This window comes from Toxorhynchites rutilus, chromosome 1 (assembly GCF_029784135.1).
Source record: "Toxorhynchites rutilus septentrionalis strain SRP chromosome 1, ASM2978413v1, whole genome shotgun sequence".
NCBI classification, from domain to species: Eukaryota; Metazoa; Arthropoda; class Insecta; order Diptera; family Culicidae; genus Toxorhynchites; species Toxorhynchites rutilus.
In genome coordinates, this window is record NC_073744.1 from 151,769,915 (window position 1) to 151,784,683 (window position 14,769).

Here is a 14,769-nt window from a genome sequence, read left to right on the forward strand (position 1 = left end):
TACCCTCTGATGTTGGTGAATCTACTTCCCCACTCCACCGCCCAGGCGTTGGAGTCGCCTCCAATGACGATCGGTGTTCTACCAATTAGTTCCTCGGTCATTGCGTCTAGCATCTGGTGGAATTGATCAGTTGTCCATCTCGGGGGTGCGTAGCAACTACACATGAAGATTCCATTAATTTTGGCGATTACGAAACCTTCATGTGAACCTCCAACCACTTCCTGGATAGGATATCTGCCCATCACCTGTATTGCAGCAATCCCTAAACTATCCGTCGCCCAGCTGCCGTTATCACGGGGTACTCGGTACGGCTCCGCTATGATTGCAACGTCGCATTTTGTCTCTGTTGTCGACTGCCACAACAGTTGCTGAGCTGTGTTGCAATGGTTCAGATTGATCTGAATTATCTCCGTTACTGCGATTCTGCTAACGCCTTCTTATACGAGGGACACTTGAAGCTTCCTGTCGCATGGTCGCTGCCGTTCTCTGGTTTGCAGAGCAGGCATTTCGGTTGCTTCGTGCAGTCTATCGCAACGTGCCCTTTCTCACCGCATCTCCTGCACAGTTCAGACCTGTCGGGGCCTGTGCAGCTTCTTGCCTGATGTCCAAAGCCCATGCACTGGAAGCATCGCTCCATCCGCTCGGTCACCCGGGGCACCATCTTCAGCGAGCAAACCAACCAGCCAACTTTTATTTTGGTCGTTTCTACCATCTTATTGGCTGCGACTGTTGAGAGCCGTATCGACGCCGTCTGCGTACCACCATACGCCTTCCTCATACGGATCGTCATTGGTGTATTGTCCAGCTTACACTGTTCTATCAACTCGCGCCTTAGCTCCTCGTCTGTCGTGATTTCGTCCAGATTTCTGCATTCGACCACTGATTCCTGGGAAAGAGCCCTCACCTTCACTTCCTCACCGAGCGACTTCGCAACCAGTTCCTTGAAGGCTGAACTTTTGACCACCGGACCCCTCTTGAGCTCGAAGAGCATCTCTCCTTTCTGGGTACGCCTGGTTTTCACCACCTTCTCTCCCAGTTCTTTCAACTCCGGATCGTCCCTCACTTTCCGTAGGAGTGATGCATAAGTCACTCCTTCCTTCACCTCGACGATCAAGGCCTCTCCCTTACTTCGCTCGCGTCGGGGCCTAGGTTTTTTTGTCTCCTGCACCCCTTTCTTCTTTTCTTCTTTCTTCTTTCGTTTCTCCGTCTGTTTTTCGACAGTGCGCCATCCACTGCCTTCACCTTCCTTTTTGTTTCCCAGGTTATCATTTTTAACCTTCTTCAGGTCTTCTTCATCCCCTGGGGTATCCCTCTTCCTTTTGTCCGATCGTGTATTTCGTGGCGTCTTCGGCGTCTCCTGTATCTCGACGGACATCTTCACCCTTGCTTCAGCGAGTGCTTTTTCGACAACCTCTGCTCGCGTGATCATCTCCTTCTGTTCACGGTCAGCAGCCGTAACGGCCGATTTGATGCTTGTGACTAAATGTTTTATCTTAGTATGGACATTGTTTTTGTTGTGTTGGTACGAAGTGTGGTAAATTCATAAACACGAGAACGTCGAATGAACACAGCACATAATTCAGATACTTTACATCGTTTCTCACTTGTGTAATGCGCCCCTCATTTTATACACACACACATCAAATTCTAGCGCCCGTTTTTTCTTCGCTCCTTCTAAATACGGCGCAAAATATGGCGCAAAACTCGTTGCAAAACGGTGCTGATAACAAAACATTTGATATGTGTTTCGGGGCGTGCTTATTCGCCAGAGCACATGTGTATACATGGAGTGAGAGCTCAACTGAGTGCAAAAAACTTGTTATACATCTGCACCGCGTTGCATTCAGGAGACTGCCTGGCAATACAATCATTGCGACCCATCCCAGGCAATGAAAGCTGATGAATGTAAGCTGATGGTTTCTTATCCTATTCGATTATGAACTGATCGATCATAATTTTTGGAGGGTCAGTATTATTAATAAGGATTTTTATGTATATTTATGAAAATCTATACAATATAACATTCTCGTTGAGGTTTCCGTCTTAATGTTGAGACATTTATCTGATTTTTTTCAACCGGTTGCCTCTGAAAATAGAAAGTAGTGATAATTGATGCCAACGAATTTTTTCATCACTAAAACTCTTGAAACCCGTTTGAGGTACGATTCAATTCAACAGATCAGCAAACCATATCCGATCGTTTAAAAGCAATGGAAGTGATCCGCAAGAAGATGTCTATTTGGTGGGACCAGCTGTGTGTGGTGAACTATGAGCTACTAAAATCGAATGGAAGCATTACGGGGGACCTCTACCGACGACAATTGATGCGTTTGAGCCGTGCACTGAAGGAAAAACGGCCACAATACGAGCAAAGACACGATAAAGTTATTTTTCAGCACTACAATGCTCGGCTGCATGTCGCGAAACCGTTCAAAACATACTTGAAAAAGCTGAAATGGGAGGTCCTATTCCACCCGCCGTATTCACCAGACATTGCTCCGTCTGATTACTACCTTTTTCGATCGATGCAACATGGCCTGGTTGACCAGCACTTCTCCAATTTTGATGAAGTCGAAAATTGGATCGATTCGTGGTTAGCCGACAAACCGGCCGATTATTTCCGCAAAGGGATCCATGAGTTGCCAGACAGATGGGAAAAAGTTGTGACTAGCGATGGGCAATACTTTGAATATTAAATTTGTAACCATTTTTGCAGAATAAAGCATTAATTTAAAAAAAAAAAAACAAAGAAACTTACCGGTACTTCTATTACATTTCATTCTTTGATTGAAATTTTGTAGGTATCAAAGAGTTCAAGTTATAAATTTTTATAAATGAAATAAGAAAAAAATGTTTTGGTGAAAGATTACAGTGGAACGCTGTGGGACATTGGGCATCTATTTAAGCAACTTTGCATACTTGAAAACATTAGACATCTTTTTGAAACGGGCCAATTTTGTTTTCTTTTTTTTTACAGAAATTTATAACTTAAACGCTCTTGTAGGTAAATTTCGTTCAAAGAATGAAATGTAGTAATTGTTGAAATTTCAGTAAAATGTCAAAACATTTTTTTTAGATTACAGTGAAAAAAAATATTCAAAAAATTGAGTTTCATTTTTCTTAAAGACGTATTTTCAACAGTGTAATAGTATTAGTATTAACCAAATAATTTTGAAAATCAATCAGAATGCTGATTACTGACAAGAAGTACCTGACGAATTTCATACCGACTCGACTGGTCGTTGGCAGCAATATCTAAGAAGATGACATGACATTCTGCATTCTCTAAATATGTAATAAGTAGTAGAGTAGTCGTATATTTTGCTAAAAGTGGCTATCAAGTAGATTATGAAGCTGATCAAATGTTGCCTTTAAAGTTCATTGGTTACCTGGATAGTGTCACTTAAGGTGAAGGTGGAACGAAGCCATTGTAGCAGCATAGGTAAAACCACGTGTATTCATTGGATTATAATTTTTTGTGAGAGAAGAGCAAAGCACACCGTTTGTTTTGGTTTTGGAACGTATATAGATCAATTCACTTATCAGACTGTGTGGCGCTTCACTGACACGAGTGTCAGAATACATTTGAAAAAAATAACAATTCTATACTGAAGTAAAATGTATGAACGGTAAACGGTTCCGATGAACAATTGCAAATATAATATATATATATATATATATATATATATATATATATATATATATATATATATATATATATATATATATATATATATATATGTATTTGCATATGAAGTAAAATACTGATCATACGCGAACGTAACATGAGCAAATTTATAACACATGCTAATTGGGGCTCTTTTGGTATTAACAAGTTCTTCCGCACAGTAACTCGATGTTGATAATAACTTAATATTTTCCTTCGTTGATCGCATTTTCCTATTCATGTTGGAGAGCCTTAACCCTTCTCTTCGTTGGCTGAGGCATTTTGATTGAATGTTACATTTTTCCGTTTACTATCCTTGAAAGCATAGGCAGCCGTGGCAGTGTTCCGAGCTCTGCGATACAATTTTCTTAACCAATGTTAAAGTTGCTGAAACTTACATTATAGACCGATTAAACGTAAAAATAATAACCGTATTGATATCAACACAGTTTTATTTTATTGATTTTCATGACATGAAACGCTATGACTCAGGATTAACATTGTATTGAGATGTTGTTATAGCTGTTTCTATTAAGTTGTCTGGCATTAGTGTCGAAAGAATAACGATGCTTTCACCAATACAAACAAAACCATTGCGGAAAATTGAAAAATGAAAATTGACCTTTCAGAGCACTAGCTCGAGTTTTCCGACGTTTTTCATTATACATTGCGACGGTAGATGAACATTTAATATCTTGTGAGTAATCGATTAGAGTTTTGTTGATATTACTTGATGGAAGTGTGCAAAAACGATCATTTTTCACACACTGTTTCGCAGAATTATAGATTTTTTTGCATATCTGGTGAGGGGTAAGGGAGGGAGATGAAGGAAATGAGCGACATTGTGGCAGCCATTTGTGGCTTCCTTCCATCTTCACCTGAATTATGGCTTCCGCCGTAAGGAATGTCATCAAACTTTGGGAGTGTGTTGAGAAAGATTCCTCTACATAAATCAATCACCAGTCGCTACATAACATATGAGAGGACCATCAATTACCAACTAACATAGGAAAACTTTTCTTTTATTTTCATCTTTATTTGTTAATGACTTGTTTTTCTGCATCTGTTTGTACAATCAAATTGAGACATATCATTGTGTTATTTAGTACATTACAAATATGCTTTTCTGTTTCTGGATTTATTTGCACAGTCCCCCCTTTGATGCGCCTCTGCTACTGCACCAACTCAACCACGCTTTCGTTAGTGAGCTCTTCTTCCATTCATAGCGGTTCCTTGTTTTGATTCTATTTGTCGACGACGACGACGACGACGATAATTCTGCGATTGTATACATGTGTGTGTGTTTACAAGTGTGAGTATGTGTGGATGTGTAATAGTGTGAGTTATGTCGTCTTGGTATTGATAGCGGTACTGAATTCAGACTACGAGGGGTGTAGAATCTTTAAACCAGAATTTTTACTCTTTTATGACTGTGATTTTTTCGTTTGTCTACTATTTCGGGAAATGATTTTACCGTTCAAACTGCTTTGCCTTTCTTTTTCCTTTTGTTTCGATTCGAGAAACGGTAACTCAGCGCTGAATAACGAAACCGACGAAAATTCAACCGTTACAGTCGTTTGAACAGGATTACTCAATTTGTATCTTATTTTTTTCACTTTTGCTCAAAGTTTTGTATATAAAAATAGACTTCAAAAAACGGATAGAAAAACAGATATCGCTTCCTAAAATTTTCATCTCGTTTACTGCTTGTGTGTGTGTATGTTTGTCATTTGTTTTCGTTTGTTTCCGTTGCTACAGAACAACTCTAGTTAGACATTTTACGTTCAAACATGCTTTTTTGGCTTCCTTTAAATGACTATATTATTGTTAATTTTGCTCACATTGTTCACCAAGTAGTTATGAATTTACGGGTTAAATTTTGATTATTAGTTTACTTAGTTTCGTTTTTCGTTTTGTTCGCAAACTAAACTTTAAATAATTAAATCGATTATTTCCCCTTCTGCTAGGTATCGGAAACACTCTCTCCCGTTCCTCGCCATGTTTGGATAGCTGTTTCTCTGTATGGGTGTATGTTTTTAAATTCGGCAGTGTTACACACGGATTTGAGTTTGGGCAATTGTGTCTCCGCCCTGTTTTTTTCTTGTATTTTCCTTCCTCTGAACAAGCGTTTAACTACTGAATCGGTTTGGATATGACAGTTTGTGATCAGATTACAGTTGAGAGATGATTTTTGGGACAACACTACGCGTACAGATTCGAGACGAGTGCTCGCGTTTCGCTTTGCTTCTTCTCTTCTAGGGGATCTGCTAGGAGTGCTAAACATCAAATTTAGAGAAGAATTCGGTGTCGATTCTCAATGGCTAGGTGTTTATCTTAGTGGACAGAGTCCATTAGAGATAGCCAGCTGATCTGTGTCAGCCATTGCTACCGTTGAGCTGATGGAATGATTTTACCTTGATAGACATGTTTTGGCCGATCGCGATTTTGTAAAAAGTTTCATTTAAAAAGTGTTATCAATAAAAGCTATCGGTTAAAGTGGTTCAAACTGCTTCATTGTTATTCTTTTGTTTATTCACTTTATACTTCTAATATTAGTAAATGAATGAGCGAAAAGTTTCCAAAACTAGACTGGTCCTCGATAAATGTATTTCAGTTGGAACGAATTTCTCTTTGTAAATGTTTTCACTAGGTTAGAAATGATGATGATTGACAGCTCGAAGTAATTTAAAACAGTGACTAGCCATAATAATTCTGAAGCTACATCACGAAACAATGGTAACAGAAAAAGTTAAAGAAAATTTTGATTATTACACTGAAATCTAAAATGCCAATAATTGTTTCCCAAAAGTATCACAGTTTAAAACTAAACGCAGAAACGAAAACATATTATTCAATGAAAATAATGAGCATGAAAATACTTAGTACTTATGATGTGTTCGAACTTTACTCACGAGATTCATTAGATTTTATCTTAACACTTTAAACTGGTTCACTCTATTGATTTTCTGTTTTTTTTCTGTATTAATAATTGATACCACAAACTGTTATAATAAATTTCAACAATTTAGAAAAGGCTGACACGTTCTGTTGCGCTTACTTCAGCATCTAGCGTTTTGTTCACACGTTTGTAAATATGGTGGGCATTTTGTGTTTTTTGCGTCCTTACGTTTTAGAAAAAAAACACTGTCGTCTAGTCTCCGGGGCCTACGGTTGTATCATAATTTTTTTTCAATATACTTTTATGTTTTGTTCTGCTCTACCGGTGATCGTTGCTTCTGTTCTGTTTTCAAGTTGCTTTCGAGACTGAAAAATCGAGTCGACTTTGCATTTTCATTTTGATGCGTTTTTTCTTCATCTTGTTTTTTTTTTCATATTTTCGTTTTTGAGTATGGGAGATTTGGTTTTGTATGGTTTAAACATGTGACATGTTACTAAACTAACAACTACACATAGATTTGAACAAGTTTCGTCCATTTTCCTCACTATGTTTTTTTTCTTCCATAGTTGAGATAATCCTAACGTCTAATATTTGCTTCGTCTATTTTAATAGGGTTTCTTTAATCTGCTGCTTTGTTTTGTCTTCCCTTAGTTTGTAATGAGTGAAATGTATATGTATGCATTTAATATTCTGAGTAAAATTTTCAAATTTTATAACTACCAATATACGATTTCATCCTTAAAGTTCCTTGCTTTTCTTATTTTTTTTTAGCTGGTATGTTTACGTTACAACTTTATGAAAGTATAATTCATACTCATTTCATGTAAGTACCTGGGGATTGACACAAGTCTATGTATATATTTAGAAAACCCAGCAAAAGACGAGTTACGTTTTCATACTTCTAAAAAATAAATAATTTAAATAAGTTCGACTCAACATAGAGTGAAACGTTTGCACTACAAACTGCAATCGATAATCCGGAAGGTGAGAAAAAAAAAGATAAGTACTCACTCGAAAACAAATGAACACTTTCAACCGATTTGTACAGCGATAGTAAGAAGTCTACAGATTTCAAAACTCTGTTCCTCTCGGAACGTTTGAAAATGATTGCTAGACAAATTACTCTGCGGAAACTCACCCTCCGTCGCCGTTTATTATTGACCCCTGCTCCCACGTTTTCTATATACCCCGGGCTACAAGGGGCGCGTGGGATGGTCCGATGTTTAATGTGCTCTACAAAATGGGAACCCCTACTGAGCTGTTGTTGTAAACTGTTGTTATTTTTTTCTCCATTTCGCTTCCTCAAATGTCAACGCTTTCGTGCTTTCGTTTCGATCTCTGTGTGTGTGTGTTTATGTACGAGTGGGTGACGTTCATGAATGACGTTCCGAAAGCGATGTTCTCGTTTTTATTTACGTTTTTTTCTTGCTTTTGGGCATGTGCGTTTGTGGATAGCTCTGAGCCGCTTACTTGCTGGCGTCTTCGTCACCGGTGCCTCACTCCAAGCGGGCCTTGTAGGTGGTCTTCCAGACCTCGGCTAGCGTAACGGCGCTGTGGAACCGGTGGAAGATACACAGTGGCAGGGTGACGCGTTGAATCAGAGCCCAGGCGATAAATCCGTAGAAATCCAGTTGAACCTGAAAAACAATGGTTTATTAATTCATCAATCAATTATTACTATCATATCGAATCATCATATTGATCGTTGTTATATTTCTGTTGCATACGAGATGTGGTTGTTTAATAACGAGATTGTTTTGGGAGCTCCTCCTCGCTCAAGAATTAAAACCGAGAAATATTTTCAATCGATTTTGTCGAGAAATGGTCGAGTATGAGCGTTCCGAAAACAATTAGTAAATCCATAATTCATAATGTTGCTTCTTATTTTCTATGCAATGCAGATGTGAACCATTAACAAAGCAGCGAAGCAATAACATTTTCAAATTAACTCTCGGCCTCTGCATTAATAGGTACCATTGATGCTCGCTGTCTAGAGCGACACTGAATCACTTATTGAATATACAAGTGGTTTCTCTTATCAAAACTACATCTTCAATGCTCCCAGATACGTCATTCCTAAAGAAAAGAAATAACATACAAATTAGCAGCAACTCTCGCTGAACGGTAACAGAAAATTCGAAATCGAATGTGTTGGCGCACGTAGTAACAATCGCAGTGGATCAAATTTTCAACCGAAGAACACAACTCTCATAGCTTAAAAATACATTCTCCCCATACGACTTGCACTGTGCTATACTTTGACGCCAAAAACAATGGACGAATTCGCGAAAATTAAATGATTCATCGGAATGTCAACAACCAATAAGCCCAAAAAACACTTAAAGGGCCTAGCCCACCCGTAAAAAGTAAAAAGTTGCCATACAGCTAGTAATTTGGTTTGGGGGAGTAAAAAGTTCCCCCGAACCAAATCACTAGCTGTATGGCAAATATTGTATAGGATATTAAATAAGAAATATTGACGGTTTATTTGAATCCCTATGTAGTTTAACATAGGATCTATAGTGAAAAACGTACTTTTTCGGTCATTTCACGCCATCCTCATAAACTTCGAGATAAAAATTTGAAAAAAAAAACTGAATGTGCATCTTACTACGGTGTATCAAGAAAAATTATCAAAAAAAATTTCATCAAAAATACTGAAGTACTGAAAAAATATTGAAATTTTGATTTTTTTTTTGTAATTTAGAGATTTCGTACTACTCTAATTCATATTTCAATGTGTTCCTAAGACTTTTCTAGATATGTGTGATTTTTTCCAGTGTTGCGCGGCACAAAAAAATATTGTTTTCTATATTTTCAAAGAGTCTGGCTGGGTAAGGGAGTAAAAAGTCCCCTAAACCAAATCACCAGCTGTATGGAATATATTGTATAGGGTACTAAATAAACCATTTTGGCAGTAGTAACATATATTTGAGTCCTTATATGGTACACCATAGGATCAACGGTGAAAAATGCACCTTTTAGTTTTTTTCACGCCATTCTCAATAGCTTTGAGACGAAAATATGAAAAAAAATACTGAAAATACATCTTACTTAGGTGCATCGATCAATATTTTCAAACAATTTTGACGTAGGACTACGTCTTTCATTTCTATACCGGGGTGTAAAATCAAAGTTTCGAAAACGAAAGCGTTACGCCGGAGACCGAGATTTTGAGCGTTAATAGCTCCTAAACAACTGAACGAAATGGTATGATGAACACTTCATTCGAAAAATAAAATGTCTACGTGTTCTATACTTGTTACTTTTTGATCCAAAAACTTGTTTCAATAGTCTTAAAATTGCTTTCAAAACAGGCTATTGAAATCACAAATCGGTATATAAGCGAGCGCCGCTCGTAAATCCACTCAGTTCTAATTGAACAGCGATTGGAGCATGTTGTCGCTGTTGTGGTGAAGCTCTTCGTTTATCATGAAAGCGCGGATGAACGGTGTCACCAAGATCCTGTTTGTGCACCCTAGGCCAGAAGGGAATCCATCAAGAGGAGAGTGATGTCACAAACGGTTCCCCGGGAAGACATCGCTACACACACATACACGCGCGGAATTCTTTCCGTTTGGATGCCATTCAGCATCGAGAAAGTTCCGGAAAGATCTAATCATTTTTGGAAAATAATCTGCCAGTTCCTCTGGGAATTTAAAAATACATTCATGTGAAAGAGTTTATTTTAATGTTTTCTAACCATATAAACAAAGCGATCAAATACATTTGATTTTGTAATTTTTCAACCAAGTGTAATTAGCAGGAAAGCTTCTGAAGATTATTCTTCCCCATCAGTAGGATATTTCCGTATCCAATATTGTATGCGTACGCAATCGATTATTGCTCAGACGCCGAAAGTTTCGAGCTCAGAGAGTTCATTTCCCTCTAGTTTGCCTTCCAAATTGCCATCGTAAACCACACCTTCTCTCGATTCAATCACGCACCAAAAGCATACTTAAGCGATATTCTGGTGGTGAGACACATTCATTTTTCGTGAGGACATCGACAAGACAACATCGTTGCCTAACGTGCTGGAGGAGGGGACGGCGAAGGATCGACACATACACGCGCAGAATTCTTTCCGTTTGGATGCCATTCAGCATCGAGAAAGTTCCGGAAAGATCTAATCATTGCTGGAATAATCTGCCAGTTCCTCTGGGAATTTAAAAATAAATTCATGTGAAAGAGTTTATTTGAATGTTTTCTATCACTGTGACCAAAAACATTTGGTTTTGTGATCTTTCAATCAATCGCAATTAACAGGATAGCTTCTGAAGATTATTCTTCCTCATCAGTAGGATATTTCCGTTTTCAATATTGTATGCGCACGCAATCGATTATTGCTCAGTCGCCGAAAGTTCCGAGCTCAGAGAGTTGATTCCCCTCTAGTTTGCCTTCCAAATTGCCATCGTAAACCACGCCTTCTCTCGATTCAATCACACACAAAAAGCATACTCAAGCGATTTTCTGGACGCATTCATTTTTCGTGAGGACATCGACAAGACAACATTGTTGCTGAGGGTGCTGGACAGCGAAGGATCGAGATCTGCCCTGAAACGCAAGCAGTTTGTTTGAAACTGTGAGGGAGCACAGAGAAGCCGATCCTTCAGGAGAAGAGAAGGTGACCATCGAAACAGCCGCTACACACACACACACATACACGCACGGAATTCTTTCCGTTTGGATGCCATTCAGCATCGTTGCTGGAAAATCTGCCAGTTCCCCTTGGAATTGAAAATTACATTCAAGCGAAAGAGTTTATTTTAATGTTTTCTATCCATAAAATATCCATATAATACATTTGGGTTTGTGATTTGTCAATCAAGTACAGTTAGCATGAAAGCTTCTGAAGATTATTCTTCAGAACAAGGTTTTTCGTATACTCTATTGGATGCATAAAACCTTGTGCCTCCAACGTAACGCTCTCGTTTTCGAAGTCCCCCAAATATTCATTTATTCATTCATTCAGAATGGATTTAGATTCAACTTCAAACAAATGATTTCTAAATCAACGATAGTCCTACGTCACCCTTGCGGTTATACCATATATATAACCCACTTCCTGTTTTTTTTTTCATCAGAAAATCAAACACTAAAAAAAAATTAAATGAATTTTTATTTTTATTTTAAATTAATATTCTTTTTGATTTTGAAATTGAATACTACTCTAGTTTGTACTCACATTTCTTCCTACGTCTATTTTAGGTATATGTGATTTTTTTCAGAAGTTTTAGAGTGTTTTTCGCGGCAAAAAATATATATATATTTTCAGGCATTTTGAAATTTTGAAAAAAAAAATGCTTTAAGACCATAATTTTACTCAAATTTTTATTTAAGTGCGTTCGTTTGTGTTTTATTCCACATGTAGCGTAATCTTTTCTTGAATTTTCAAGAGGATTGCGCTAAAAAAATATGATTTTTGGGCCTTTCAGCATTTTTAATTTATTTTGAATTCAGAGACCCATTACTGTTCTAATATATTTTTTTATTTTGTTTTTCATATGTCTAAATTTTTTCGGTATATTTAGAGCATTGTGCTATAAACAGATTTTTTTATCGTATCTTAAAATATATATATATATATATATATATATATATATATATATATATATATATATATATATATATATATATATATATATATATATATATATATATATATATATATATATATATAAATATTTTTTTGAGATTATCTTTACATTGGATTTAGATGGTTTACCAAATTCACAGAAGTTAGCAGTACGATAGAGTTCTGTGAGAAAAAAATAAAGTGAGAAGAACACTTTTAAAAATCCGAATTATTTTTTTAAAATTTTAATCCTACAATTTAAAACCACTAATACAATAAAATAATCGATTTCAAGAAAATAAAAATAATAATGCAGACGATGAAGAAAATTATGTTTGTGTCTCGCAATGCTCTTAAAAATTCAGGAAAAATTACTCCACATGTAGGAATAAAGACACATACGAATGCATTTAAATAAAAATTAGAGCACTTCTGGTCTCATAGTTATATTTTTTTTTCAAAATTTCTAAATGCCAAAAAATATATAAAAAAATTTTGTACTGCGTATTTTTTTATTATTAGATTTTTTGATAAAAAATAGATTGAAGATATTTATCGATACACCTTAGTAAGATGTACTTTCAGCATATATTTCATATTTTTGTCTTAAAGCTATTGAGAATGGCGTGAAAAAAACGAAAAGGTGAAATTTTCACCATAGATCCTATAGTGTACCTTATAAAGACTCAAATATATGGTATTACTGCCAAAAAGTTTTATTTAGTGTCCTATACAATATTCTCCATACAGCTGGTGATTTGGTTTGGGGGACTGTTTACTCCCTTACCCAGTCAGACTCTTTTGAAATATAAATAAAAAAAAAATTTTGAACCGCGCAACACTAAAAAAATCTGAAAAAATCACACATATATAAAAAAGCCGTAGGAACACATTTAAATATGAATTAGAGTAGTACTAAATCTCCAAATCCAAAAAAAAAAACCAACATTTCAATATTTTTTTTGTACTTCAATTTTTTTTTGATAATTTTTCTTGATACTTGATTACATCCAAGCATCCGAAAACGCGCTCTCGGAGAAAACTCTGCTCCGCAGCCTTCGTCGTTAACAAACGAAAACACACTCAGCACGATCAACGGCCACAAAGAGGAGAACAAATTCTCTTTCTCTCTCTCTCACACACTCACTCACTCACTCACACACAGTTCAATTAATTTGGTTTGGTTCAGAAAAGCAAAAGTTGTTTTCGTTGTTTTTTGTTTCTACAGAAATTTCAACTATTTGCTTACTGTTTCAACTCAAAACGCAACGTCTGGTCAGCGTCTTTCAATGTCGTTTTGATGTGTTCAAATGTGTTGTTTCTTTACCATGCTTAAAAATGGAAACGAAAATGCTATACATATGATTGTTATACAATTTAATAAACGATTCGTTTAGAATCATTGGGCAAAAATCTTCAAATGATTATTGAACATTCCATATAAAAATAGGTTTCAAATTAAATTACATAACACCTCCTAAAATTAAGGCTTCTTTTCAGTACTACATTTGATCAATTTGTCCCCGGATGATGGTATCGAACTTTTCCATCATTCCCATGAAAGCTTTAGAATAATTTTAGGTAGCGTACTTTTTGAATTAGAGCCAGTTTAAGGTAAATAGAGCCAAAAACAAGATAAGTTTGGTAACGCTGTTATAGTTGAGATTCAACCGTAGAAGTTTTTGTGTTTTTTTTTTATTTAAATCGTTTATTTTTACAGGCTCAGTTACATAGGTTTAAAGGAGCCGAACTCCTTACTGGATTGTTACTAGTATATATACATTTTTCCTTAATTCTAATGTTAATAATATAGGAAACCGATTACTCGCGGTCAACTCGAGTTTAGAAGGGTGACATATTTTCTTCAGGAAAAGGAGGGGATATGAGGATATGTTGACAATGATCACACTCACACTCTCAATCACACTCATCACACTCAATTCTTAAACCTATCTTATATCTAATATGTATTTACATTTCATCTTATTCTTAAGAAGGGATCCGATCTCTCACAAAGGAAAAGGAAAAGGAAAAACTAAGGGTATAAGGACAATCACACACGAAGATCGATAGCTTTAAGGAATACATATATTTGGGACATGTAATCAAGGTCTAACCGAGCCAACACGTCTCTCACCGGCACATTGGGCTGCCTTCCTCGGGCCCGAAGGGTGACTACTAAATTCGATCTGGCGACAAGATACAGCTCGCACGACCAAACAACGTGCTCGATGTCGTGGTAACCTTGGCCACAAACACAAAGATTGTTGTCGGCAAGATTAATACGAAAGAGTAGCGCATAAGTTTTTGTGTTATCATTTCCCGAAAGATTCCGGGTCACCTTGTATAAGAACCCAGATTCCTATATTTTCGAGCGGTTATAAGCACAGTGTGGACCGAGTGACGAAAAGTGCTACAAAAGTGCCCGAATTTTACCCCGCCTTGACACCCGCAGGCAGCACTGCCCTAAGCTTCTGCTATAATCACAATAAAACTACACGAATTGAGCGAATCGCTATCACAGCAGCATTTTTTTTTCCTCATTGAACTGTCAAAACACAACACAACAGTTTTTGGAAAGAGAAACGATTTTTGTAAGTATTAAAAATTGCTTTTATTTTCAGTTTA

At 36.7% G+C, this 14,769-nt stretch overlaps 1 protein-coding gene across 8 annotated transcripts in view; it reads right to left on the reverse strand.

Moving 5' to 3' along the window:
* Positions 1–4,688: 4,688 nt before the first annotated feature.
* LOC129768263 (proton channel OtopLc) overlaps positions 4,689–14,769 on the reverse strand; it is a 114,142-nt gene continuing 104,061 nt past the window's right edge. For all 8 annotated transcript variants that reach the window (XM_055769800.1, XM_055769793.1, XM_055769785.1 and 5 more), the window contains one exon: positions 4,689–8,203. In XM_055769800.1, coding sequence (XP_055625775.1) covers positions 8,063–8,203 — 141 coding nt within the window. In that variant the 3' untranslated portion in view covers positions 4,689–8,062. The remainder of the gene's footprint in view (positions 8,204–14,769) is intronic.